The 27217-nt window shown below is 44.3% G+C and overlaps 1 protein-coding gene across 2 annotated transcripts in view; it reads right to left on the bottom strand.

Annotated features, from left to right (window-relative positions):
• The window catches only part of UNC93B1 (unc-93B1 regulator of TLR signaling), an 86379-nt gene that overhangs the window by 46008 nt on the left and 13154 nt on the right, over nucleotides 1–27217 (bottom strand). For both annotated transcript variants that reach the window (XM_077454685.1, XM_077454687.1), the window contains exons 2-3: nucleotides 16837–16967; nucleotides 1840–1981 (exon numbers count right to left, since the gene is read on the bottom strand). In XM_077454685.1, the coding sequence (XP_077310811.1) occupies nucleotides 1840–1981; nucleotides 16837–16944 (250 nt within the window). In that variant the 5' untranslated portion in view covers nucleotides 16945–16967. The remainder of the gene's footprint in view (nucleotides 1–1839; nucleotides 1982–16836; nucleotides 16968–27217) is intronic.

Raw genomic sequence — 27217 nt, 5'->3', positions numbered from 1 at the left:
CTTCTGTTTCCGGTGTAGCAGGGTGCCTGGCACCCTTCCCTACACCTGGTGGTCCTGCCCAAAAACTCTACAATTTTGGACCAAGGTCTACTCCCTGATTATATCTGTTCCACGTGTCACATTAGCACTGGATGGGAAGCCTTGTTACATAAGTCCATCCCATCCTTGACTAAAGTTCAGAGGAAGCTGGTGGCGTTTGTCTTCTTGGCAGCATGGCAGACCATATTTAAGGCCTGGCGCCAACCATTCATTAACGTTGCTGAGGTTAACGAGAAGCTCATGTCCATTCTCACAGACATGCATTCCAAGTCCCTGGCTTACTCATAATGACAGTCTGGGCCTGGACCGTTCCCTGTTATTGATCTAATCATCTGTAGGGCTTGTCTTAGGGTGGAACAATAGATTGTACCACTCAGGTATGTTCGTCCCCCTTTTTTTTCCCTCTCTCCCCCCAGGCAAATCCCCTTTCCTCCTGATTTTTTCTCCCCTTTTTCATTGGGCTGCTCAAGCTACTAGATGGCCCTTCTTTACCCTCCTTCTCCTTGGCCTTCAGTACCCTTGCCGGGACTCGGCATCTTGCCTTGGTCCCCTCCCTCACTTTCCTTAAGGTGTACATTTTCATTGGCATATAGTTCCGCATCGATGTGCCTTGAAAGATTTAATGTCGCTAGACTTGTACAATTTATAAGCCCATTTTCAGTCTGTGAAGAGGTCTTCTATACTTTTCTTATATTTACATGTGCCAGTTGAAATGTACCTTTTTCGATTACTCTATTTTTGTTTTCTACGACTTCCAATGTGCTCATTTGTGTTTAGTTTTCTGTACCTTGTTCCAAAACTTTGAATAACCCAATACAATTTTTGTAAAGCAATTCAAGATGGCCAAAAACATCACAGGATGATAAAAAATACAAGCACAATCGGATGTTCTGAAGATGACTTTAAATCTAGATTCAGGCATTAACACTTCACTCGCCTTATCCTTCCTGTTAATGCTCTGAAGTGGATTTGGAAGGCTGAAAGGTACCTACAGACCCTTTTGGGCCATCAAATGACTGGTCTTGATCTAAGGGTGAACAAACATTTTGCCTATTAAAAGGGGGAAGGGCTGCAGGCTCTGGTTGGTCATGATGGAAACATTAGTGAATGAGTTGGTGAATCCAACCCAGATGACTGATTTTGGACAGTCTCTTTTTCTACAATGTGCCATGCTGATACCACCTATCTAACTGTAATTCTGCGAGACAAATGTCTATCACTGAAAGCAATAGACCTTAAGCAATTGAACATGATTGGTAGCCAAAACTTCCCCGGTTAGGAGCAGTGGATCCATTTTTTTTTATCTATGGCAAGAAAATGCAATTTTTCTAACTTTTTTCTACTTTATATTACATTCAGTAATGCTGACATGCTGTCCTATTGGTTCACATGAAGTAAGAATTTTTATGAAAGGTCTACATACTAGATCCTAAACCTTCATGGCAGCAGCACATCTTGGTCAAGAACACACCATCAGCCTGCTGACAAAAGAGTTAGCAGCACACTGGTTGGCAGCTAGTGCTGGTCCTTCTTCATGCTGTCTGAATGCAGCTGTGCTGAGGAGCATAGCAAGACCATTTCAGATACACTAGTTGCTATAAAACTATAATGTTTTAAATGGAGTTTGATATCTGACAGGTCAAGCTTCATGATGGTCTTCTTGTTGACTATAAAAACCACATTATGCCCTTTATTTCGTCCCAATATCATAATGAAAGAGGATCGGACTGGTTTCTATGGGTAACCAAGAACAGCTTTTTCTTCCATCGTGGGGACCTGCAACCCAAATCTGTAACTTACCCAAATATACGCCGTATGTTATGGCAGCAGCCAAGCTTGCAGAAATAACACTCTTTATGGTCAAAAGTTTTTTCCGGCGGTAGTATCTCTTCTCTTCCGCTTCCTCATCATAATCAGCATTGTTGCCCAAGATATCTTTCACCTGTATGAGAATAAAAATATGTCTCAGGATAATAACATAAAAAGCACCCAAAGGGCACAGAGTAAGTCTAGAGCGATACAAAAACCACACTTTACGAGTTCTGAAAATCAAAAACAATTAGTATGCTAATGAACGCCCCTTGAACCGCCTTTAGAGCCCTTTCAAACTGCCAGCTGGCCGCGTTAGGGGTAAAGCACCACTAGTTTCAGCGGCGATTTACCATTGTTTTAGCAGCGCTTTTAGGCTGCTAGCGTGGTACTTATAACCCCTGCTAGCAGCCGAAGAAAGGGTTAAATGCACCCGAAAAGCGCCGCTGCTGAAGCACTTTGCAGGTGCTTCGGCAGCAGTGCCCATTTATTTCAATGGGCATTGGAGCTCCTCCACCACTCTAAAGATGCTGCTTGTAGGACTTTTTCTAATGTTCTGCAACGCACCACTCCAGTGTGAAAGCACTCAACTTTCACACTGGGGCTGCAAAGGAGGTGTTTTTTAGGCGCTTTACAGGCGCTATTTTTAGCCCTTTAGCGCCTGAAAAATGTCTTTAGTGTGAAAGGGATCTTAGGGAAAGGGAGTCTTGACTGCTTGAAGCATAGCATCACTGTGGGTGGAGACTTTGAAGGGAAGTTAAGTAGCCCCCTTAGGATTAGCTACAAAGACCTGAGGTGGAGCCTGAACTCTTGGAAAATTCTACGCTGGGGCAGATCCAACTGCTCTGAGGAGATTCAGCTGTCACAAGAGTTGCTAGATGAGTATCCCTCCTCTGTTCCCAGGCCCCTCACTACAAAAATCTCACAGGTGCTCTGATCCACCATACTGACTGATCCCCAGCCCCTGCAGGGTCCCAACCACTTCAGTTAGACATTGGATTAGTACTGGAGCCACTGGCAATGAGTTTGCTGGCTCCACTTCTACATTCCCCACTCTGCCTACAGCTCTACAGGATCATTTACATAGCCCTCTCCTTTAATTCATGGACTACTGTTGTTACCCACACCAGAGTGCGTCTCTCAGATATCACATCCCCTGCTGATCTGACCAGAAGGTGTCTCTCCTCTACACCCAGCAGCCTTCCCCTATTCTCATTCCTGTGTGGGATGGGGCCTTTCACCACAGCTACTGGTGCTGACGGCGCTGGCTCCTCTCCTACTTTCCCCATTCACTCCTCTGCCCACAACCTGGAATGCAGGGTATAAGTCATATACAGTATGGGTGGCACAGTGGTTTAGTGGATAGCACTTTCGCCTAGCAGTAAAAAGGGTTGCTGATTTGAATCCCAACATCGACACTACCTGCCTGGTGTTTGTATATTCTCCCTGTGCCTGCGTGGGTTTCCTCCGGGTACTCTGGTTTCCTCCCACACTCCAAAGACATGCTTGTAGGTTAATTAGATCCTGTCTAAATTTCCCCTGTTTCATCGGATTAGGCGACCCATCAGAATGTGCAATCTTGCTACACCCCACACTCCTCTACAGTAAGAATACATTGAGAAGGGGGAAAGCGGACATCTTGTTACACCCACCGGAGTTTTGCATTTTACACTTATTTTTAACAGGAAAGTGAGTTTAATACAGTCCTTAGAACTCCATCTGAATGTTTAGATGTTTAATTTTAAAAGCAGCGATTTCCTGTCAGATTAGCAAACCTGTGAACATCTAACCAGTCGGTGTTAACCACAGAGTTCTGACTACTGTATTTCACTATATAAACTCACTGTACTGTTAAAAATAAGTGTAAAATGCAAAACTCTGGTGGGTGTAACAAGATACAAAGAATTACCGCTCCAAGGTAATGACTTCTCCCAAAACAGACATTGTGGAGATGGTCTGTCAACTCCCTGGGATTAATTAGCTCCTATCTTTGGTTAAATTCCCAAGGGACTCTAGGAAGCTCTGGCTGAAGCAGCTTCAATGACTTGGAAGCTCAGTTGTCCTTCTTGTACCCCTCTAATGGTCATTCTTTAATAAATGGAGGAATTGGAGAATTCACAGCTGGAGTTTTGCAGGGCTGCTTTCAGCTCCTGTAGCTTTGGCATTTTCTTCCAGCGTAACTGGTCTGCCGAACCTTGGATGGCCTTATGGGCCCAACTCTATTTGTTGTGTAATATGATGCTGTTAGAGCTCTTGCCTTATATGATAAAAGTGGAATAATTGGTGGAAAATTTGCAGAGTAGTTCTTTGGACTGAGGAGTGTGATACAAGTGGTTATCTGCCTCTCTGCATGCTCTCCACCCTTTGTTCCCCCTGTTGTGTTTTTCCTGGTGCTTGGATGTCTTCAGTTGACTGTTTGGTTTCAGATGTAGCTAATTCCATGGTTGATTTGTCCTCTTGTTTACAGTTCACCCGCTTCTGCTTTTTGGCTTCAACAGCTGTGGGTCTTCCTTGTCCTTCCCTTATTGTGTAGTCTCGTTTCTGACTCCTGTTGGGCCCCTCATTTGTGCCTCTCCTCCCAGAAAATTTGGGATCAATGGGTACCTCCATCTGTTAATGAGTTCTCCCTTTCCCCTGTGGGACAGGCACCTGGCTCTTTTCTCCTACCTCCGCCAACTGCAAGATAACGTTGTGGCATGTTCGATGGTGGGTACCTCCTGTATTGTTTGGTTCAGACTATTCAGCTGGCAGGACATCTCAAAAGTTTTCTTATTGAGAGGGTTTTGAGGGTCTGGACACATCTGACTTGCTTCCCTTAATTTCGGCACCAGTTTTCTGTGCACAACCTAACCGACATCCTCTCGATTTTGCACTCTGTTTTCACATTTAGAGCTCTCTTGTTTTGAGTTGCCTTTTCTTGGGCATTCTTTGGCACCTTTAGGAATAGTGAACTTGTCTCAGAGGACAAATGCTCAGTTGGTGGTAACTCAGTGGATGTGCTGATTACAGAATCTTTTTGTTTTTATCTCCAGCTGATTCTTCCAACCTCAACAAATTAAAACATTTTCGGGTCTCTGCCTTTTCCTTTTCTCAGTTGGTCTTGTCTCCTAATGATTTTTCCCACATACTCTTTTCTCATTGGGGCAGCCATTGCTGACAATGGGATGGTTTTTTTCAGATGACAGAGATGGCTTTTAGGTAGGTGGGAATAATTAAAATTTTTAGCTATATATTCATTCTCACCTTTTTGTTCAAATTTCATGTCTCTCTCCAGTATTACTTTGGATCATCGTTGACTCCTTCCTTTATTTATCCTTCCTGCCATGCTGAATTTTGACACTGTGGGGAAAATTTTCCTTTGCAGTTGTCAGAATTCGTTGTTGCAGTTTTCATGGTCAACACTGGCTGCTGGTATTACCTGAGACAGTTTGTTTCTGGCCCCTTCATTCTTATCATGCATGTATGGGGTAACAATGTAGGACATTACCAGTCTGTAGATTAAATTTCCTCTATTAAGCATGTTGTGCCAGTTTTACCAATCTATTGTTTGGTTTAACATTGTCCCCCAGTTTTCTGGTTTTGGCCTGTCACATATTTTGTTCTTGTTTCGAGCTGTTTCGCCACAAGGTGAATGCCTAGGTTTTCATATTTGTCCACGGGATTGGTGGCGTTGTTGTCCGCCAGTGGGGTCCTGAGGGAGATAACAATATTTATTGAGACCTGATGGGGTTCATTTAAATGATTGACCTAAATATGTTAATCTTGGCTTACAATCTGGTGTCGAGCAAGTGCTGGCTGCGGTGGGGCGCTTGTCAGTGTACCACTGACTTGCGTGTGGCAGTTTTAACCTTGCCAGAACTTGATGTTGCTTTATGAGCTATGCCCTCAAGTTAAATTCTGGAGTCAGTCTAATGCCTGTCTGGCACTGATGGTAAGGACAGGCCTCTTAGACTATGTGAGTTTATGTTTTTTAGGTGCTCATGGTTTACTGTGACTGGCATTGTTTGGTACATTTGGAAAGTTGTACTTTTGAAAAGTCCAAAAAGGCTGTGGCCTTGCCTTATTTCCAACTTAATCAGCTTCCATTTTTTTTTTGGGGGGGGGGCAAGGTATTGGTTTATTAGTTGGTCATAAATGAGCCTATGATGCCGCGTACACACGATCAGAATTTCTGACAACAAATATTCGATGTGAGCTTGTTGTCGGAAATTCCGACCGTGTGTAGGCTCCATCGAACATTTGCTGTCAGCATTTTCGACAACAGATGTTTGGGAGCTGGATGTCAAATCTTCCGACAACAAAATCCGTTGACGTAAATTCCGAGCGTGCGTAGACAATTCCGGCACACAAAATTCCATGCATGCTCGCAATCAAGCAGAAGAGCCGCACTGGCTATTGAACTTCATTTTCCTTGGCTTGTCGTACGCGTTGTAAGTCATTGCATTCTTGACGGTCAGAATTTCCGACAACATTTGTGCGATCGTGTGTATGCAACACGGGTTTGAGCCAACATCCGTCGAAAATAAATCCACGGTTTGTTTTTCGTAAATTCCGATTGTCTGTATGCGGCATAATAAGCTTTAACATCTTCAAGTCTTTTTAAAAACCATTTTCAATTATTTTTAAATCTGTAGCTTTCATTAAAATAATATCTGGTGATCCTGTGTCAGAAACCATGAATCAAACCGAGACAGAAGTACAGTTAATCACACTTGTTTAATAATAATAAAAAAGTAAACAGAGTAAGTGTAGTCAATTCATAGCCAGGTAGTCAGCCAATGCCAATGTCAGAGAGCCAGAGATCAACGTTGTAGTACAGCAAGCAGGATCAGGAGCCAGAAGGGATGTCAGCCGAGCAAGTCTTCAACAGGAACGCAGGAGAAAATTCTCTGAGATGTGACCGAAGACAGAGATGAAGTGAGCTGGACGGCTTTAAGAAGGCAGGACTGACAAGCAGATTAACAACAGCTGTGTCATTGTGGAGTGACAGGAGCTGGCAATTAGCCAACAGCTGAGCGGCCAGCTCAAAGGGGACATCGATCTGTCCATGTCTCCTAATTGTACCTTTGTGTTGTCACCTAGCCATACAGGCTTCTGGGGGAGGCCACAAGTGAATGCTTCAATGCACAGTATGCAGGCATGCAACAGGTCATCACCAGCAAGAATCCTGTTCTGAGAAATGCCATGCAGACATTGGTGGGGTGTATTTAAACATAAAATGGCTGCAAATAAGCTGCAGGAGATACTCAACAGGGAGATAACAATGAAAAAGGTAAAAACAGTATTGTATCTTAAAAAAAATAGTTTGTAAGAAATTGATGGACAATCCACTATTTTTTTTTTAAACTGAAATGCATAACTTTGTAACTGAAAACATGCTAAAAGAGCCAGGCCAAGTGTTTACGGAGAGAGGAAATTAATAATTTCTGCAAAATAGCCTGCGAAAAATCCAAAATGGCATGGGCTAATAATTTGCATTAAAAACAGGGGTTTTAGTTGCACGCAATTGCAAATATATGTGGAATTCTCACAGCTTTGCCTCTGTAAAGAGTGTTCCTCACTCAAACTGATTTTTATTGGAATTGAACACGTTCAGTAGTCATTGAACAGAGCTAGATTCTTCATGAGGAAGCCTGGTAGATATTCCAGAGTGATAGTGATACGGAGCAATCTGGGTGATTATAACTAAGGAAATGTGGCAGGCCATGCAAGCTAAAGTGCCTTAAAAAAGTATTCATACTCCTTGAAATTTGCCACATTTTGTCATGTTACAACCAAAAATGTAAATGTATTTTATGTGATAGACCCTAATGAAGTGGCCCACCACTGCATACATATATATACTAGGGCCAATTTAGACAGGAGTCAATTAACCTGCCAGCAAGTCTTTGGAGTGTTAGAGGAAGAGTATCCAGAAGAAACCCACACACTGTACTGAGAGAACGTGGAAACTCCAGGCAGGTGGTGTTGTGGTTGGGATTTGAACCAATGACCCTAGTGCTGCTAGGCAGAAGTGCTAAACACTTAGCAGTTTGTGCAGTGCCATTCATTTAACACCAAACCCCAATACAGAGCTGTAGTAGGGGGCAACATACCCATGCTGTAGCATACCACAGCACACATGCCAAGTCATAATAATGTTTTAGTCAGTGAGGTACTTGGCAGCCCATATCAAACTGGCAAAAATAATTGCACGCGTGCAGTACAACACTACAATGAACCACAGCTGCAGTGCCACATCAAGTTAATGACATCATTTTCAGGTGAAGCTGTGTTTTTTTATGTGGGGTAACAATTAATTGATCATAGGGTAATATATACACCCAATTGGTCGTAAGGTAACATTTCAAAATATAAATATCTCAGTACAGCGCAAATACAAAAAACTCTTTACAGTGAAATACTAAATGCATAAACAAAAGTCCATATAGTGAATGATACAATATACAGTGATCAAGAAAGATCAAAAAAGAGTCTTAAGTCTTCATCACCGCTGATGAAGTCCCGCCCTTTCCCTGGGACGCAACGCGTACGGACCACGTGACTCGCGTCGTGACGTCATCCGCCAGCTGACACACTGATCCTTGCATGTTATTTCCTGCTTTGCACTCGGCACTGGAGATCAGTGCTTAGAAATGTGAGTGGAAATTTGTTCTTATTCATTTGTTTTAATAAATTGGTATCAAACGGAGAGCACTAGATTTGCTTGTTCTTTTTCATATATGACATTATCCTGATCTGATGACATTGAGGAGATTCTATCTGGAAATGCTTCCGTTTGGTTTGCTGTAGCCTTATACTTCACCCTTGATGGGAACGTGTGTTTTTGACCTATCTGATTTATCAGGGGTCCATTCGATGAGGTGAGAGTCCAACTAGTTCATTGGTGAAGGGATCACATCGTCACTGGATATATTGATTTAAGACACACTGCACAAGTGGACTCTTTTTTGATCTTTCTTGATCACTGTATATTGTATCATTCACTATATGGACTTTTGTTTATGCATTTAGTATTTCACTGTAAAGAGTTTTTTGTATTTGCGCTGTACTGAGATATTTATATTTTGAAATGTGGGATTTGGTAATTTGACCTACAGTATTCTAGCTGCATTTTTTCTTTATTTATATATTTTTTTTCTGTTTCAGTTTTTTTAGCGCTGGTTGACTTTCTCACTACGTAAGGTAACATTCACTTAATTTGGTGTCTGCTTCCCCTAGCACCTATATTAATCACCTGGGGGGGGGGGGGGCATGTAATGGTCTCCACTTCTTTACATCATGCACTAGGTGCCTAGGCAGGTAGTCTCCTAGCCAGAGAGATGTCATCTGACAGCAGAGGTTACAGTCCTTAGCCCTCAACAAGCTCTAACCAGATCAACTTACTATATGTAGGGTCTCTGGAAGAACAAATGGAAGGCAAGTATACATAGCAAGCTGGGGGTGGGTCATTAAGTACTTCTCTTATCTTAATCTAATTGTGCAAAGTACAGTTTCACTATAATCTAGCTGTAAACATAAAATTTACATGACCATTGCACATTGTTGAACACCATGACCAGGGATGTGCTAAGGTTACGATAAAATAATCTGGCCTCAAACATTGTCCACACCACAGACACAATCCAAAATGTTTTCAGTGTAGTCAGTGTTCAGTAATTAAAAATACTTGTGGTATGGGGGGGGGGCGGAGCTAGCCGGAGTCCAAGATGGACGCGTAGTAGAGGAGCTCCTGACTCAGCGGGGAAGAAGCGGCTAACATCACCCATCCCGATCGCTCTTTCAGGCACCCACGGCGGCGATCCAGACCCCCGACAGTCAGGGACCACCACGCTGACATGCCGGGGAAGAAACGCAGGCCAGGAGGGCCAGCAAGGCTCACGGAATACTTTGCCTATGAGGGGAAGCAAGATGGCGCCGGCCATACCTCCATGCCGTCCATCGTGGCCTCCAGCCGCGGAACGCAGCATGGGAAGCACAAAAGAAGCAGCCCTCCGGGTGATCCGAAGTCCCCGCCAGCCACAACATCCTCCGGGAGCCCGGAGAAGGCGCGATTCAATCCGGATGACGCGGATGGCGTCCATGAGGTGAGCTCCCTCTTAGACTCAGGGGATGACACTAGGGAGCTGCCAGACTCCATAGATACATTCCCCACTATCGGTCAACCGGTTATGGACACTGTGTTAAAGGAGATGCTAGTTTCCTTGAGGGACTCACTGAATTCGGACATGGTTGCATGCATGCATAAATTTGGGAAGGATCTACAGTCTGTGACTGCTAAAGTGACCCATATTGAACACAGAATGGGGGAATATGCTACAACTATTAATGAACTAGTTGACGCCAATGAGGCGAAGGATGATGAGATAGAAGATATCAGAGCTAAAATGGCGGACATTGAAGATAGGTCTAGGAGGAATAACGTGAAGATTAGAGGGGTCCCCGAGTCGGTGCAACAGCAGGAGCTGAGGGACTATGCAGTACAGCTTTTTATGGCCATTCTGCCGGACCTGAAGGAGCTTGACTTCACAGTGGACAGAATCCACAGACTCCCAAAACCCAGTTACCTATCTGACAACATCCCCAGAGACGTCATTCTCCGCCTGCATTTTTTCCACACGAAGGAAAAACTCATGCTTGCCACTAGGCAGAAGGACCAGATTCCTCACAAATACTCTCATCTGCAATTCTATGCGGATCTTTCTCATTATACGCTGCAAAAACGTAGAAACATGGTTAATTTGACAAAAGCACTCAGAAATCATAAGATAAGCTACAGATGGGGTTTCCCCACAAAACTGATAGTCACGAAAGATGGCAAGGAATATGTGATGGACTCCATCCCCAAGGGCATGGCCCTGTTGAGTTCATGGGGGATCATTGCAGATACTCAGAAGCTTCCCCGACAGGGTAGCTCCTGCGATGAGCAGGATACAGAATGGCACACTGTTAACCACAAAAACGCCCGCAAACACACCTGATCGGGAACAGGGATCCTTTACTCCTCACCCGCTCAGGAGGTATTGTTTCACTCCGTAAAGTTGGATACAACTTTTCCCCCAAGTTATTACTACTTGAGTGGCATTATGTCACACTTTTTCACATTTTGGTTATGTTTGACTTTTCTGCTACTGATTTTTTTTCTTTTACATGGTTGGTGGCACTTATCCACCCAGTTCATTGTTGACTCTCACCTTATTTTTCTCTTTGAATGGTCAGTCGTCCCTTCCCTCCCAGATGCAAGGCACGCTTCCATCCTATGTCCTCCGAATCCATTAGAACATCGGCCTGTGAAACTCCTACGAAACCTACGTTGGCGCTATGCAACAGTCATGCGGGTGAGTCGCTCCCGCTTGGTAAGCACCTTCTCTACATTCATCTTCCATGGCGGTTAAATTTTTATCAATCAACGCCAAGGGCCTTAATCACCCCGCTAAGCGCAGGTCTCTATGGAAAGAGGCCCTCCAAAGGAACTGTGACATCTTGTGCGTGCAAGAGACTCACTTTCAGAGCACTGCACCTCCAAAATGCACCCATCCCAAATTCCCTCAGACCTTTTTTGCTAGTGCGGACCAAAAGAAAAGAGGGGTGATGGTGGCGGTCAGAGACATTGTCGCATTTAAATTACACAGAATTGAGGAGGACTCTCAGGGCAGATTTTTAATTATGATCTGTGAAATTAACTCTTCACTCTATACACTGGCGAACATCTATGGCCCTAACGCGGGCCAATCCAAATTTTTGAATAAAATTAAGAAAAAAATTCATCAGGTACTTCAAGGCTCCTTGCTGATCTGCGGGGACTTTAATGTGGCTCCAGATCACAAGCTGGACTCTACCTCACATCCAAAAAGGCCTCAACCTTCTCTTCTCCCATTTTTGCGCAAGCACTTCCTTTTTGATGCGTGGAGATGTTTGAACGCCAACGCCAGGGACTTTTCATTCTTTTCTCATAGCCACAAAACATATAGCAGGATCGATTTGTTTTTGATTGACAAGCAGTTACTGTTTCAATGCAAATCTGCGCAGATACACGACATAACTTGGTCGGACCATGCTCCGGTGGAGTTGCAAGTGGGGAATCCTACGAACAGGAAAAACGCTTTTATTTGGAGAGCAAACCCCCGACTCCTCCGTCATGGTCCGACCAAGGAATATGTTCAGAAACTACTATCTGAATTCTTTAATACTAATGTAGGCTCAGTATCAGATCCTTTTATTCTCTGGAATGCCCACAAGGCGTTCGCCAGGGGAGTACTGATCCAGCAAGGGGTAAGGGCTAAAAGGGAGAGGCAGCAGCGGACCTCGGCTATTATTGAAACATTGAAGTCCCTAGAGGCCCAAAACATGCGAAACACGACTCAAACCTTGACAGACCAACTCACGCTGCTAAGAACAGAATTGAGAATGGGCCTTCTGGAGGACTTTGAGAAAGCCTCCAGGAAAATGAAATTGACTTACTACACCAGTGGCAATGAGCGGGGAAACTGCTAGCGCAAAAATTAAAGGGGTATAGACATAGGACCCACATTCAATATGTACTACACCATAAGACGAAGACTAAACTACAGCACCCACAGGATATAGCGGATGCGTTTAGTAGCTACTATGGCTCATTGTACAACCTTAAAGACGACCCTACTATAACACAACCGTCCACTACCGATATAGACAACTTCCTACACACGCTTAACCTCCCCAAGCTTACGGAGGATCATTTACAAGTGTTAAATAGTCCCATTACAGGCGTGGAACTTGGCCAGTTAATAAAGGGACTACCTTTAAACAAATCCCCGGGCCCAGATGGTTTCCCTGGGGAATACTATCAATCCTTTCAAGATATATTAATCCCCCATATGGTGGAGGTGTTTGGGTCTGCTGCTGCCTCCTCCTCGTTCCCTCAGGTAATGCTGAAAGCCACTATAGTTGCATTGCCGAAACCGGGTAAAAGTCCGGATTCACCGCAGAATTTTCGTCCAATATCATTGCTGAATAATGATGTTAACATTTATGCTAAGCTTATGGCCACAAGGTTAATGCATATCCTGGCTGAGTTGATCGATGCGGATCAATCAGGATTTACTAAAGGGAGGCAGTCCTCGGACGCTACTAGGCGCCTGATCAATGTGATCCATACTGTTAATAAGAGAGGAACGCCTTCTTTGCTCCTTGCGCTGGATGCAGAGAAGGCGTTCGATAGAATACATTGGCAGTTTCTTTCTCGGGTGTTGCAGGGGTTTGGTTTTGTCGGTGCAATCTATACCGCCATAATGGCCTTATACTCCAAGCCGTCGGCTCAGGTACTTGTGGCAGGGGCTCTATCTAAGCCGTTTCAGATTACGAATGGGACGAGGCAGGGGTGCCCGTTGTCACCCCTGATCTTTAACCTACTGATGGAACCTCTCGCTATCTATTTGAGAACGCATCCACAAGTACATGGAGTAAGCATTGGGGGGAGGGAGCATGTCATCAGCTTGTTTGCAGACGATATTATTCTGATGCTCACAGATGTTGAGGACTCTTTAGAAGCGGTGCACCGAGCCCTACAAGATTTTAACGACATATCATACTACAAAATAAATGCAAGTAAATCTTACATACTGAACTTAGGAGTCCCGAACCACTCCAAGAACAAATTGGAACAGAGGTTCCCGTATATATGGAGTCAAGAAGGGATCAAGTACTTAGGCATAACTCTCACTTCCAAGACGGATGGGCTGGTAGCAGCTAAGTATACTCCATTGCTAAACAAGCTTGAGGGGCAGTTGAAAGCCATTTCAGTGACAGAATTGTCCTGGTTGGGAAAACTGGCGGCTTTTAAAATGCAGATTCTGCCTCAAATATTGTACGTCTTTCGTATGCTTCCTATACCACTACCTAACTCATATTTCCAAGTTATGCAGTCTGTACTGAACAGGTTTGTATGGCAGGGGAAAAGGCTAGGTGTGCCTTCGGTAAGATGATCAAGCATAAGAGAGCAGGCGGAGTGGGACACGTTCATATCCAGGATTACTATTTTGCGGCAATCCTGACCCAACTCAGACACTGGATCATCCCCAATTCCGACCAGAGGAAACTATGGTCGGAAATTGAAGAGTCACACCTGTCATCGGGTACGTTGAAGGATTTCTTACTTACGGCACACTCACATTCTTTTCTAAATACCCAATTGTCGCCTACCATATTGGCCGCCCTGAGGGCTTGGCTGTATTTTAAAAAACATTGTAAAGGAGCGGGTACTCTTTCTCCCCCAAAATTACCCATGTCGGTGATCAGATATCTGATACCGGACATTAATTTGAAGTTATAGGAAGACCGAGGCATCCACTATCTAGAAGACATCATGCTAGATTCACGTATTAGGCCCTTTCCCTCTATTTCCAGGGAATTTGACCTGCCGGAACGGGAGTACTACAGATACTTACAGCTTTCACAGCTCCTCAAGAAGGATACTAACGTAAAGTTTTCACTTCCCTCTAATTTGCATAGCTTCTATACGGATACACTTAACAAATCGAGGGGGATTTCCATAATATACATGGGTCTTCAGGGGGAAAAACCTGTGCGAGAAATCGCATAATATGGAGGCATGGGAGATGGAACTGGGAAAGGTTTTTCTGATAGAACAATGGGAGAGGGCTTTCAAACTGACACACAGATCCACAAAAAGCACTAATTTGCGAGAAATGCAACAGAAAATCACACTCAGATGGTACTTAACCCCAAGCCGCCTCTCAAAAATGTATCGCACAACCTCGTCTGAGTGTTGGAGGAGCTGCGGGGGTTATGGATCTTTGAGTCATATCCTCTGGCAGTGTCCTAAGCTAGGCCCACTTTGGGAACAAATTGAGCGAGCTATCTACAACATTACAGGTACGCAAGGGAAACTGGACCCAGAGACGTCGATACTCTCGCTTGACCTGGACAAATTTCCTAGCACATGTCAAACAGTAGTTTCACATGTGCTGTTGGCTACCAGATTAATCATCCTTAGGCACTGGCGAGATACCGTAGCCCCATCCCTCTTGGAAGTTATGACTACTGTGCACACCCATAGCCAATACGAAATTCTGCATTCTTCCACTCTGGGGAAGTATGAGGAAACATGCGAGTCATGGGCTCCATGGCACAAGTGGTACTTGTCGTATAGCAATAAGGGTCAGCCCGCCTTCGCTGGGAGTAAATAAGGGAATAGGCAATGCTACTTTCAAGACTGACTTTAAGGTTTCAAGTTTTAAGTTTTGAGTTGTTATTAGAGTTGTTACTCGATTTACAAACAATTTGATTTATGATAAATACAGTCGGATAATGTTATCAGTAATTTTCCAAGTGCACTTTGCCACCACAAGTTCTTCCGCTTTACCTTATACTGATTAGACTGAATCACAGCGGGGGTGTACCCGCTCGGGGGATGCAGTCTCCTAGGGGGCCTGCTTGGGTCCACCCGGGCGGATGGGCCCTACATAACGACCTAGGCCCTACGTGTATCTGTTTAGTGCACGGGGGGTGTCACTATTTTGTTAAAGAAATGCTATATGTTGGTTGCGGATCTGTATTTCCAAGTGTAACTGACTGTCAAAACATGTACTGACTGTAATTTGTATGCTTTTGTATGTTTTCTATAAAACTCTAATAAAAATTATTTGAAGATAAAAATACTTGTGGTATGGGTGAGGTTTTTTTAGATCACAAATTGGGCATTTATGGTCACCAAACACTCCACAACACTGTAGTCTACAGATCCACAAAATACAAAAATATGTATAGATAGAAAAAAAAATACTCGATGGTCCATTTGGTCTTTTTTTCTGCCATTGCTTTTCTATGTTATATCTCTAGTGGTTCAATATTCATATTCTTCAAGGCAAACTTTTTTTTTCTTCTTTTTCTTCCCCAAGGCAAACTTTTTATTGTGCCCCCAGCTTATGTAAAAACATAAAATGTAACTCTGGCATACTGACTTCATCTCAAGCACTGTGCCTCACCGTACCCAGTGTAATTCAACCAAAGACTGCTGAGGATATACTATCAGTGCAGGGTGTTATTGACCTGATCCCTGAGGGGACATCACCACATAGCCCGCACTGACATATCATGATGAAAGGAATGACGCTAAAGACAATACATCAGCGCAGCTCTCTGAATTTTCATGTACTACTCAAGCCAGGGATACGGGGGAAAGAAGGGGAGCATGAACGCCATTTGACCAGCCCAAAGATTCCTGTAAAAGTATAAAAAAAAATGGAAACACAATATTGCAAGGACTGTTCGACTTTGGAAGTGGAAGCAGGCTGGGTGGGTATGGGATATGGGATGGAACATGGTGGGTGGGTATGGTATATGGGATGGAACATGGTGGGTGGATATGGGATAGAACATGGTTGGTGGGTGTGGGATGGAACATGGTGGGTGGGTGTGGGATGGGACATGGAATTGGCCTTTAAGTCTAATGCCCCATACACACGATCAAACTTTCTGACAACAAAACCATGGAATGTGGTTTGAAGGTTGTTGGTGTGAACTTTTGTGCGTCGGACTTGTGTACACACGATCAGAAATTCCGACAACAAAGTTTTGTTGGCTGAAAATTTGAGAACCTGCTAGCCAATATTTGTTGACGGAAAGCTAGACAACAAATGTTCGATGTAGCATACACATGGTCAGACTTTCAGCCAACAAGCTCACATCCAACATTTGTTGTCAGAAAATCCGATCGTGTGTACGGGGAATTAGCCTTACCTGTCTCAGAAAGCAGGGAGGCGTAATTGAGGGGCTATCCATTTGCCTTTTGGGATTAGAAAGGATTTTTTTTCCTGTTGGAGTTAAGGGTTTTTGCCTTCTTCTGGATCATCTGTGAGTTTAAGCATCTAATCATACAAGGTATTTCACTTATTTATTTTTTTGGCCTTTGGTTTAACTTGATGTGCATGTATCTTTTTTCAGCCTGACCAATTATGTAAGTAGGTAACTATGTCAATCATAACTAACCTGTTCGTCAGCGCCATCTAGTTCCCGATCTTCCTGCTGGACAGGTGCAGCTCCAATCATATCCGCTGCTATCCCATTAATGGAAGCATCCTGATAGAACTGAGCCATGTTCAGGACCTCTGAACCTCTTCCTATAAAAAAACAAGCAGTGTGGTCATTGACATGCCATTGAAAGCATTTAGCAGTATTGCTTACCATGGAATATTATTTTTACCAGAACCTGATGTTCAGTCTTGACTCGACTTTCATTGTATTTACTAATGTATTACCCACAATAATTGTACAGAGCAAAGTGCTCATTATGCACCTGTCATTTTTCACTGCAGGTTTGAATCTATACAGTTGCATTTATCAAAAATGGTAACAATATTGCTTCAAGAGTTTGAAGACCCCTCATATCCCTCATCTCTCAGGTGTACAATATTTCACTAGCCTACATTGTTCGACCCTCACACAATCATCAGCGATGTTTCATTAGAAAGCACTGCATGTATGGATCAATCCATGTATGTTAACCCTTAAAAGCTAAACTCAAAAACAATGAATACATTTATTTATCCGTGAAAATAAAATGTTTTTAAAAATACAAGCAGTGTAAATACCCAAATGTAACTATATATCAGCCACCTTCCAACCGTTCCAGATTCAGCGGGACCGACCCAAAATATGAACAAAATCCCAGCATCCTGCGAATGCGGGCTGAATCTCAGGACCCTGTGCTGGAGCAAGTTCAGGCAATTGGCTCCACTATTTAGCCTGGCAGAGGTAGAGCTAGCTTAGGCAGGGCACCTGCCCCACATCTCCTGTGGGGTGCTCAGTTTCCCAGTTGCCAAAATGACCCCCTCTATGGCAGCCAGCATTTCTAAATTCACTTCAGAGCCGACAGAAGCCTTCTCTAGGCTCCTTCCTGAAGTGTCCCTCATTCTCAAGTTCTAAAGTTGGGAGGTATGTATCAGCTTCTTGTAATCCCCTGTACACACATATTTGGAGATTGAAGGGCAGCACTTAGGGCCAATCAGGTGTATGCTGCATGCATATTTGCCCACAAGTAGAAAGAGGAGAGATGACCTTACCTGTCCCCCTCTGCTCCTTCAATGGTAAGTATAGATGGGCCGAACGACCCCCTGTTCGGTTTGTGGCAGAACATTTGAACATTGCAAAAGTTCGGAACCAAATAGCTAACCCCATTGAAGTCTATGTGACCTGAACTGGAAAAATCAAAAGTGCCTATTTTGAAGGCTTATATGTCACTGTCACTGATGCACTGATGCATTGTCATTACTCACCATTCTTGTGGCCTTCTCAAATGGTGACAGTACAGTGCATGCATCCTTTATCAGCAGCCATTGGCATGGGGAAAAAAAGCCCAGCCAGCCTGAGCCTGTCATTGTGCCCTACTTACACAGATACTCGTTGATGGCCCTCTGCTGCATATGCAGCCACTGCAGCATTGTCAAAGTCAAGTTCCACCTGGTGGGCATGTCACAAATCAGGCGATTTACAGGCAGGTGGAATTCCTGCTGAATTTCAGCTAACTGAGCACTGGTTGTGTATGATCGCTCCAAATTTTTCTAGCCTGCTTTAGCAGACCTTCCAACCCTTGGTACCTATTTAAAAAATGCTGCACCACCAAAATGAGGACATGTGCCAGGCATGGCACATGTGTCAACTTTCCCTGTCTAAGGGCGGAAGGGGGTTTGTGCCATTGTCACACACCACTATCCCTGGCTCCAGCTAGCATGGCGTGAACTACCTCTGGGCCTGCCTGTGCAGAGCTGCAAGAATCTCTGCTGCGGTGTGGCTCCTGTAACCTAGACAGATCAGCTAAAGCATTGCATGGCACTATTTAGCCTGACTCATTGAATAGCCCCTACTTATAGCGGGTACTTGTGGGTCATAAGACAATATAGCAGAGGAGGGCATGGAAGAGGAGGAGGGGGTAGAGCTGACAAATTTTGCATCACCACCACTAGCTGTATGGAGACATGGTGGCACAACAAGCTGCAGCACTGAGCCCTGTCCTGCATCCTTCTGAGTTGCATGCAGAGTTACTCAATGTGCTGTGAACTAAATATATCATTCCTGACCATGCTTCCTGGAGCATGTGTCAGCAGTAATGTGGACATTGTGGCTGACTGCCTTGCCCAACGATGCCACAACATTGCCTTGCATGTGATGGTAGAGAGCTGGAAGGGCCTTAGGTGAAAAGAAATAGTGACTGGAAACCTGTCATTGTGGTACAGCACATTCTGCAAAATCATGGATAGTGGCAGAATCCACCAAACGGAAAGGCAGGAGTTGTAAAGCCAGCAGCTTTGGCAAGCTTGAATGTAGCTTGAATCTGTGTGGTGGCTCTCCAGGGACTTGGAAAATATGACGATATCATCGAGATAAACCACCACACACAATTGCAACAAATCTCGGAGGACATCGTTAATAAATTCCTGGAAAACTGCCGGGTGTTACAAAGGCCAAAAGGCATTATCATTCATAATGGCCTGTTCTGGTATTAAACACAGTTTTCCACTCGTCGCCCTCCTTAATGTGCACGAGATTGTATGCCCCTCTCAGGTCACTTTGTGAAAACCGTTGCTCCCTTGAGGCGGTCAAACAACTCTGTAATCAATGGAATCGGGTAGGCATTCTGAATCGTGACACGATTGAGACCCCTATAATCTATACAAGGTCTTAGTTCACCGCTCTTCTTTTTCACAAAGAAGAAACCAGCACCAGAAGGAGACAAGGACTTGCGAATGAAACTTTAAGAAAGTGTGTCAGCAACATACTCCTCCATGGCTTTATCCTCCAAGATTGACAAAGGGTAAACCCGGCCACGAGGAGGTATGGCACCAGGTTAAAGGTCAATTGCGCGATCATAAGGCTGGTGTGGAGGCAAACTACCGGCTTGACCTTTATCAAAGACATCGCCAAAATCACGGTACTCCTCCAGCAGGGAGGGAAGTGAAGCGGTGCACAGGACCTTGGATACCTTCAGGAAGCACGTTTCACTGCATTGTGGTGACCAGGAGAAAGCCTCAGCACGGAGCCAATCTAAAGAGGAGTTGTGCCTCTGTAACCAAGGATAACCAATAACCAGTGGAAATCTGGGTGAGGAAATAACTTGGAATTGGATTATCTCATGGTAAAGAGCCCCTACGGCCATGGACAACGGAACCGTCTCATGAGTCACATGGGCAGGCTGTAAAGGTCTCCTGTCAAGAGCCTCAATGGCAAGTGGAGTGTCACGCAGCTGCAGCGGAATCTAGTGCTGTGAAACAAATGCAGCATCAATGAACAGGCCTGCAGCCCCAGAGTCGATTAGAGCCTGTATCTCGATGGACGACTCAGCCCAAGAAAGGGTGACCAAAACCAGGGGCTTATCCTTCTGGATAACTGAGGATGAAACAACGCGACCTAAGATCTGTCCATGACAGGACCTCAAGGTTCGGGCGTTCCCTGGACGGGTAGGACAAGACTTCAAAAAGTGACCTGCCTGGCCACAATAAAGGCACAATCTCTCCTCCTAAAGGCTCTCTCATCTGCAGAGAGACGCGTGAAGCCCAGGTGCATGGGTTCATCTTCACTGACCAACTCTGTACCAGGAGGCATGGGAGGTGAGGGAGGCATGGGTGGGACTACAAAGCTCAGAGGCAAACGTACAGGAGACTTCCGCAAGCGCTTCTTAAGAGAAAGTCTTTCTCTGAGTCTGGAGTCAATGAGGATGGCAAACAAGATCAAGCTCTCCAGCTAAGTGGGTATATCTTAGACTGCTATCTCATCCTTGATGGTATCCGAGAGACCATGAGAAAAAGCAGCCACGAGGGCCTCATTGTTCCAAGCAACCTCTGCTGCCAGAATACAGGACTCAATGGCGTAGTCGGCAACAGTTCTCGTACTCTGTTTGATGGACATGAGGCACTTGGCAGCAGAAGCAGAGCGTGCAGGAACATCAAAAACCCTTTTAAAGGAGGCCACAAACTGAGGGTAACTCAAGACAACAGGTTTTTGCGTCTCCCATAGAGGGTTAGCCCAGGCCAAGGCTCTCTCAGAAAGCAATAATATCACGAAACCTACTTTGCTTCTGTCCGTGAGAAACGCCTGGGGCAGCATTTCGAAGTATATCTCAACCTGATTGAGAAACCCTCTGCATTGAACTGGATCGCCCCCAAATCGCTGGGGAAGCGGAGCAGAACCAAACATACCTCTTATAGAGGTAATACTCGAGGCGGGTGCCTGCACAGAGACTGGCGCAGCAGCAGGGACGGCCTGCGACTCAGGTTGTACCGGAGCAGCCACCGTGGGGGATTCCAGGTGAGTCATGCAATTCAGGAGCAATTGTAACGCCAAGGCAAACTGATCCATATGGTGATCTTGCTCATCCAATCTGGAAAAAATATTACCAACAAGTGGATTGACTGTATCTTCTGAATTCATGGCCTTCGCGTACTGTCAGAAACCATGAAACAGACTGAGACAGAAGTACAATCAAATTTCACTTGTTTATTAATAAAAATAAAAAGGTAAATAGAAAAAAGCGTAGTCAAGCATAGCCATAGGAGTCCAGTAGCCAGATCGGGTAGTCAGCCAGTCCAAAGTTCATTAGCCCTGACAGGATATAATTGTCCTTGTTTTCGAGGGTAAGGGAAAATTTGCCCATATCCAATATGGCGTCCCTGGATCCAGTTACTTGTGACTCAGAACGAGGCTTGGATTTTGTATTTAAAATGGTGAGTCACTACTCTGCCTGTTCCCCATTGACAACGTCTGCTGATGACAAAAAGCGCCTGGTGGTAGGCACGTAGTGATGTCACCGCACGATCTGACTAGGAGGACAGGCTCCGTTTGTGTATGCCGGCCGGCAATCTTTCTTATGCATTTTATATGACTATGAAAGCGTAATATTTTATTTAATAAATTCCCTAGTTTGGAATATACTACACTATGGTTAGTTCTTTTCTCTTCCAGAGCATCTGTTGATAGCATACGTATACTGGGACGGAGGAAGTGAGCAGTACTATTCAATTACCATCTTTGTTGTGGTCACCTGCAAGCTTAAAGGCCCAGGCTGGGTTATAGACACCTGCCTTGAATGCTTGCCGTTTGGTAAGCAGAATCTACAGTTACAGTGGTCGGGCACTTTATCTGATTGTGCATGCACACTGCAGTGTTTTAATTAACCAGTGACTACAATTTCTACATTTCATTGATTTCCTTGGCATCATGTCAGTTTTTATGGTCTCAATTTTATAAGACTCTGTAGCGCAGCTTTTTCCATTTTATTGGATTTCCCGTGTCATTGCACTGTATGCTGCTGCTTTTTGTAGCTTATTTCCTTTCTAAATATATTCCAGCATGGTTACACCCCCTTTTCCTTAAGTCATGTCAGTGACCTTATCATCATCATCCTCATCTTCATCCTCATTATCACTGGAGACAACTTGGCAATACGCTGTGGCTGGGAGAAATGACTGCCAATTTGTTGTTTACCAGTGTTCTCCCCTCTCTGTAGGCTCGTGTTCCTACCTTCCTCATCCTCAGAACCAAGATCTGAAATAAGAAATAGCTGTGCATCTTCGAGGAGCAAGTGACTCACACTCAGTTGACTCTTCCATGCCTGATGCTGGGGCTTTGGCAGGAGTAGCTGTGGACAATGAGGCAGAATAAGCCACTCTGCACACTGGTATCTGCTTGGGTGATGGAAAATGAGGGGGATAATGATGGTTTAGTAAGCCAGTCAACCACCTCCTCTACATATTGTGGCTGGATGGCATGTGCAACATCACTAAACAAAGGAAATGATGCCCTGCCTGAGGATGGACCATGTCCACCTTTCCGTGTGGATACAGATGCTGCTGGGCCACTCACAGTGTCATGGGAATGTCTGCCTCTCCTTGTTTACCTACCAGACATGATGGGGGGGGGGGGTGGGGGGGGCTTTTTAACAATGTAATGAAGATGAGGAAATGTGTATGTGGATGCACTTTAATCAATGGAAAGTGGTGTTTGGTGCACTTTAACTTGAGTACTCACTACACAGACACACTCCACTATACGATATATTGCAGTAAAACTGCACTGATGCACTGATGTATACTGCATTAAACATGCAGTAATGGACTGAAATGTACTGCGTTAAAAGTGCAGTAATGCACTGAAATATATTGCGCTAAACATGCACTAATGCACTGAAATGCACTGCGTTAAACATGCAGTAACGCACTGATATATACTGCATTAAACATGCAGTAACGCACTCAAATTGAGTGAGTATTGTGAGTACCCGAGTATTGTGTGTACCTGAGTGTCGGGAGTACCTGAGTGTTGGCTGAGTAATGGTGGGGATCATTAGTACCTGTGTATTGTGTATAATTGTGTGTACCTGTGTAGTGAGTGCACATGGGTCTGCGAGTGCACGTGGGTCTGCGGGTGCACGTGGGTCTGTGGGTGCACGTGGGTCTGCGAGTACCTGTGTATTGTCTTGATGAGTACCTGTGTAGTGTATTGCTGAGTATTACTGTCAGGAAGCTAGTTGCTAGTTAATTTGGACAGGGTACAATCCCTAATCCTCATTAAATTGGTAGGGTTGGAGATGTGACTTGGTGTACATTTTGCAGCATTTACGTGCTCCTTGATTATCTCATTGAGGGCGAATACTGCTGTGCAAAATGTAAGCACATTGTTTCCCTGGAAGCCCAAGTTCTGAATCTAGGGAATCAACTGGCAGCACTGAGAAGATCGTCCATACTAAAGGAAAGCTGGGAACATACCCGGCAGGTTCCAGCACAGAAGGGGTGGAGACAAAGAGGTGCAGGTACTAGAAAAGTGTAGATGGGTGACAGGAAGGATAGAAGGCGAAGTGCCAAGGAGGCCGATCCAGGGCTGGAGCATCCCAATAAGTACGCTCCATTGAGTAACATTGGTGAAACCAGTCAGGGACCATCACTGCTGGAGCTGAGGGACTCTCCTAGTTGCCAGGGGAAGAACTCCTCCAGTGAGAGTGGGGGGGAAGCGAAGGGAAGGGATAGACAGGTTCTGGTGGTAGGGGACTCAATTCTTAGAAGGACAGAGAGGGCAAACTGTGACAAAGGCCTGAAGCGCCGAACTGTATGCTGTCTACCGGGCGGTTGGGTTTGGCACATCATGTATCTGGTGGACAGATTACTGGGAGGGGCTTGGGAAGACCCAGCTGTCATGGTGCAAGTTAGATGGAGGCAGATGGAGTGTCCTAAAGCACGATTTTAGGGACTTGGAAGCTAAATTGAGAAAAAGGACCTCCAAGGTAGTATTCTCAAGAATACTACCGGTACCGCGAGCCACACCAGAAAGACAGAGGGAGATTAGGGAAGTAAACAAGTGGTTGAGGAGCTGGTGTAGTAAGGAGGGTTTTGGTTTCCTGGAGGACTGGGCCGACTTCTCAGTCGGTCACCAATATTATAGAAGGGACAGACTGCACCTAAATGATGAGGGTGCAGATCTGCTGGGAGTAAAGATGGCCAAAAAGTTAGAGGGGTTTTTAAACTAGGCGACGGGGGGAGGGTCCAGAGGTAGAGATAGTCAGCGCAAAATATATTCCAGAGGGTAGTATTAAGGGCCTTAGTGGTAGGTTGACTAAAGCATATAAACACAAGGTAAGTATAGTAACAAGTCCTAGTTGCAATCTCGGAACACCCAATAGGAGGATAATATGCAACCGGTCTAAACTATGTGGCATCTTCACCAATGGCAGGAGCCTGGTGGATAGGATGGGTGAACTAGAGATGTGTTGTATGAGTAGAATCTGGATTTTGTGGGAATTTCAGAGACCTGGTTCAACAGCTCTCATGATTGGCTGGCAACCATTCAAGGGTATACCCTTTATCGCAGGGATAGAGAGGGAAAAATGGGGGAGGGGTATGTCTATATATCAAGAAGAATGTACAAGTGAATGTGAGAGATGACATCACTAAAGCCCGATACACACTATCAGTTTTTCTGCTGAGTTTTTCCTTCAGATTGACCAAAACCATGTAATATGAGGTCAAACCTTAGGAGTTTCAATTTGTATGCAATCAGGCAGGCGCTTGCACTACATGATTTTGGTAAATCTGAAGGGAAACAATCAGCAGAAATTCTGATAGTGTGTATGGGGCTTAAGGGAGCTAGGGAGGAGGTGGAATCCTTATGGGTAGAGCTCCAAAGGGATGAAGCCAAGGGGAAAATAATAATCACAATTTGGATATGTCGCAAGGATGGGAAGTGTTATCATAATGAGGGACTTTCATTATTCAGACATAGACTGGGAGGAGGGAACCACACATTCATCTAAGGCTCACCAGTTCCTAAATGTCTTACAGGACAATTTCATGGATCAGATGGTAGACTCACCAATTAGAAATAAAGCGTTACTAGATCTACTGATTACCAACAATACAGACCTGATCATGGATGTGGAAATATGGGGTAATTTAGGAAACAACAATCACAAGTCAATTGGCTTCAGTATAAATCACACAAATGGGAAGCATAAGGGGAATACAAAGACACTGAATTTCAAAAGAGTAAACTTCCCTAAACTACGAACCTTGCTAAAAGGCATAAATTGGGATAAAATCTTAGGGACAAAGAACATGGAGGAGAGATGGGTTTGCTTTAAGAGCATATTAAATAAGGGCATTAGCCAGTGCATCCCATTGGCTTAACTCCAATGTAAAAATGCATATAAAAGCAAAGGAGAAGGCCTTCAAAAATACAGGGTTGAGGGATCATCATCAGCATTCAGACTTTATAAAGAATGCAACCAGAAATGTAAGGGTGAAATTAGGGCGGCTAAGATAGAAAGAGACATAGCGGGGGAGGGCAAAAAAATCCCAAGAAATGTAAGTATGTAAACAGTAAAATAGGGAGGACAGACCATATTGACACCATAAAGAATGAAGAAGGACATCTGGTTACCAAGGATGGGGAGAAGGCAAAGGTATTGAATTTATTCTTATCCTCATCTTCACGAGGGAATCGGGGGGGCTTTAGTAACCAAAACTGCTGTGTTTATCCTCATGACACAGCACAGGAAGCACCCTCAAGGAAATACACACAAGGAAACAACACTCAAAGGTGATAAAACATTGCCAGGTGCTGCAATTAAAAAACCTGAATATAGGGTTAAGTGTAAGTGAAAAAGAGCTTCAATTGCGCGACCTAGGTGAGATTTAGTGAGATAATATAAATAAATAAATCGTCAAATATCAACAAATCAATAAATAATATAAGTGACAAATAGTGTCGTTCATCCCCTAAGGGGAAAAAAAAATGTGGAAGAGAGTGGGATATCGCTCGGTGTGGAGGGTTCATTCTGATATATGCCCATTTGATCCTAGGATCTGGTAAGGGGTCATTTGGTCATTTTCATATATCGCTTGCAGGATTACATATGGAGGCTGTATTAGAAGAAATAGAGCAAAGAAAAACTGTTGCTGTTTAGTTAAAGTTTGCTTATTTTCCACCATTTGGGAAGGAATTCTTTGAAGTTTTTTGCTTTGACCCTGCAGAACATATGGACTTATAACCATAGCCACCATTAATTGATATAATTGTGTGTTCATACGCTGTGAACATTTGTTTGATTTATTCACATAACACTGTTTGTTTATTTATTTATGGATTCAGTCATTGGTTAATTTAAAAAGGGAAAAAAAAAACAGAAAAGGAATTACAATTTTTTTTTCCCCTTAGGGGATGAACAACACTATTTGTCACTTATATTATTTATTGATTTGTTGATAATATTTGACGATTTATTAATTTATATTATCTCACTAAACCTCACCTAGGTCGCGCAATTGAAGCTCTTTTTCAGGTTCACTTTAAGGCTGGGTTCACATTGCAGTGATGCAGGAACGCTGCGAATCCGCGGTGGGTTCCCGCATCGCATGCCTCCCGGCGGCAGTTCACACTGCCCTATGCGAACTGCTGGGAGTGTCAGTGAAACGTTAATGACACCCCCAGATCAGTTCACATATCGCAGTGCGATCTGCAAACTTGGACAGGAATCGGATCGCATGGTGTGAACACCCATGCGATCCGATTCTGCTGCGGACCAAAAAAAGGGTCCTATGCGGGTTTGGGGCGGGTGCGATGCGAATTCAGCCATACTATCTGTATGGCTGAACTCGCATTGCACAGAGATCGGATGTGATTTGCACTGCAGTGCGGTGCCAATCACATCCGGTTCTCGTAGCCGCAGCAGTGTGAACCCAGCCTAAATGCAAATATCAAGTTGGGCGATTTTCTTTCTTTAGTATATTTAAAAGAAAAAAAAAAAGGATTTCCGTTCCTCTCTGAAATGTGAACTGACAAACTCGATATTTTTAGAATAGCAAATTTTCTCCACTTCCACATTACTAAA

This window comes from Lithobates pipiens, unplaced genomic scaffold (genome assembly GCF_037356315.1).
Source record: "Lithobates pipiens isolate NorthernLeopardFrog02 unplaced genomic scaffold, aLitPip1_a1.2 Scaffold_25, whole genome shotgun sequence".
Taxonomy (NCBI): Eukaryota; Metazoa; Chordata; class Amphibia; order Anura; family Ranidae; genus Lithobates; species Lithobates pipiens.
This window is presented reverse-complemented; position numbering and strand designations above follow the sequence as displayed.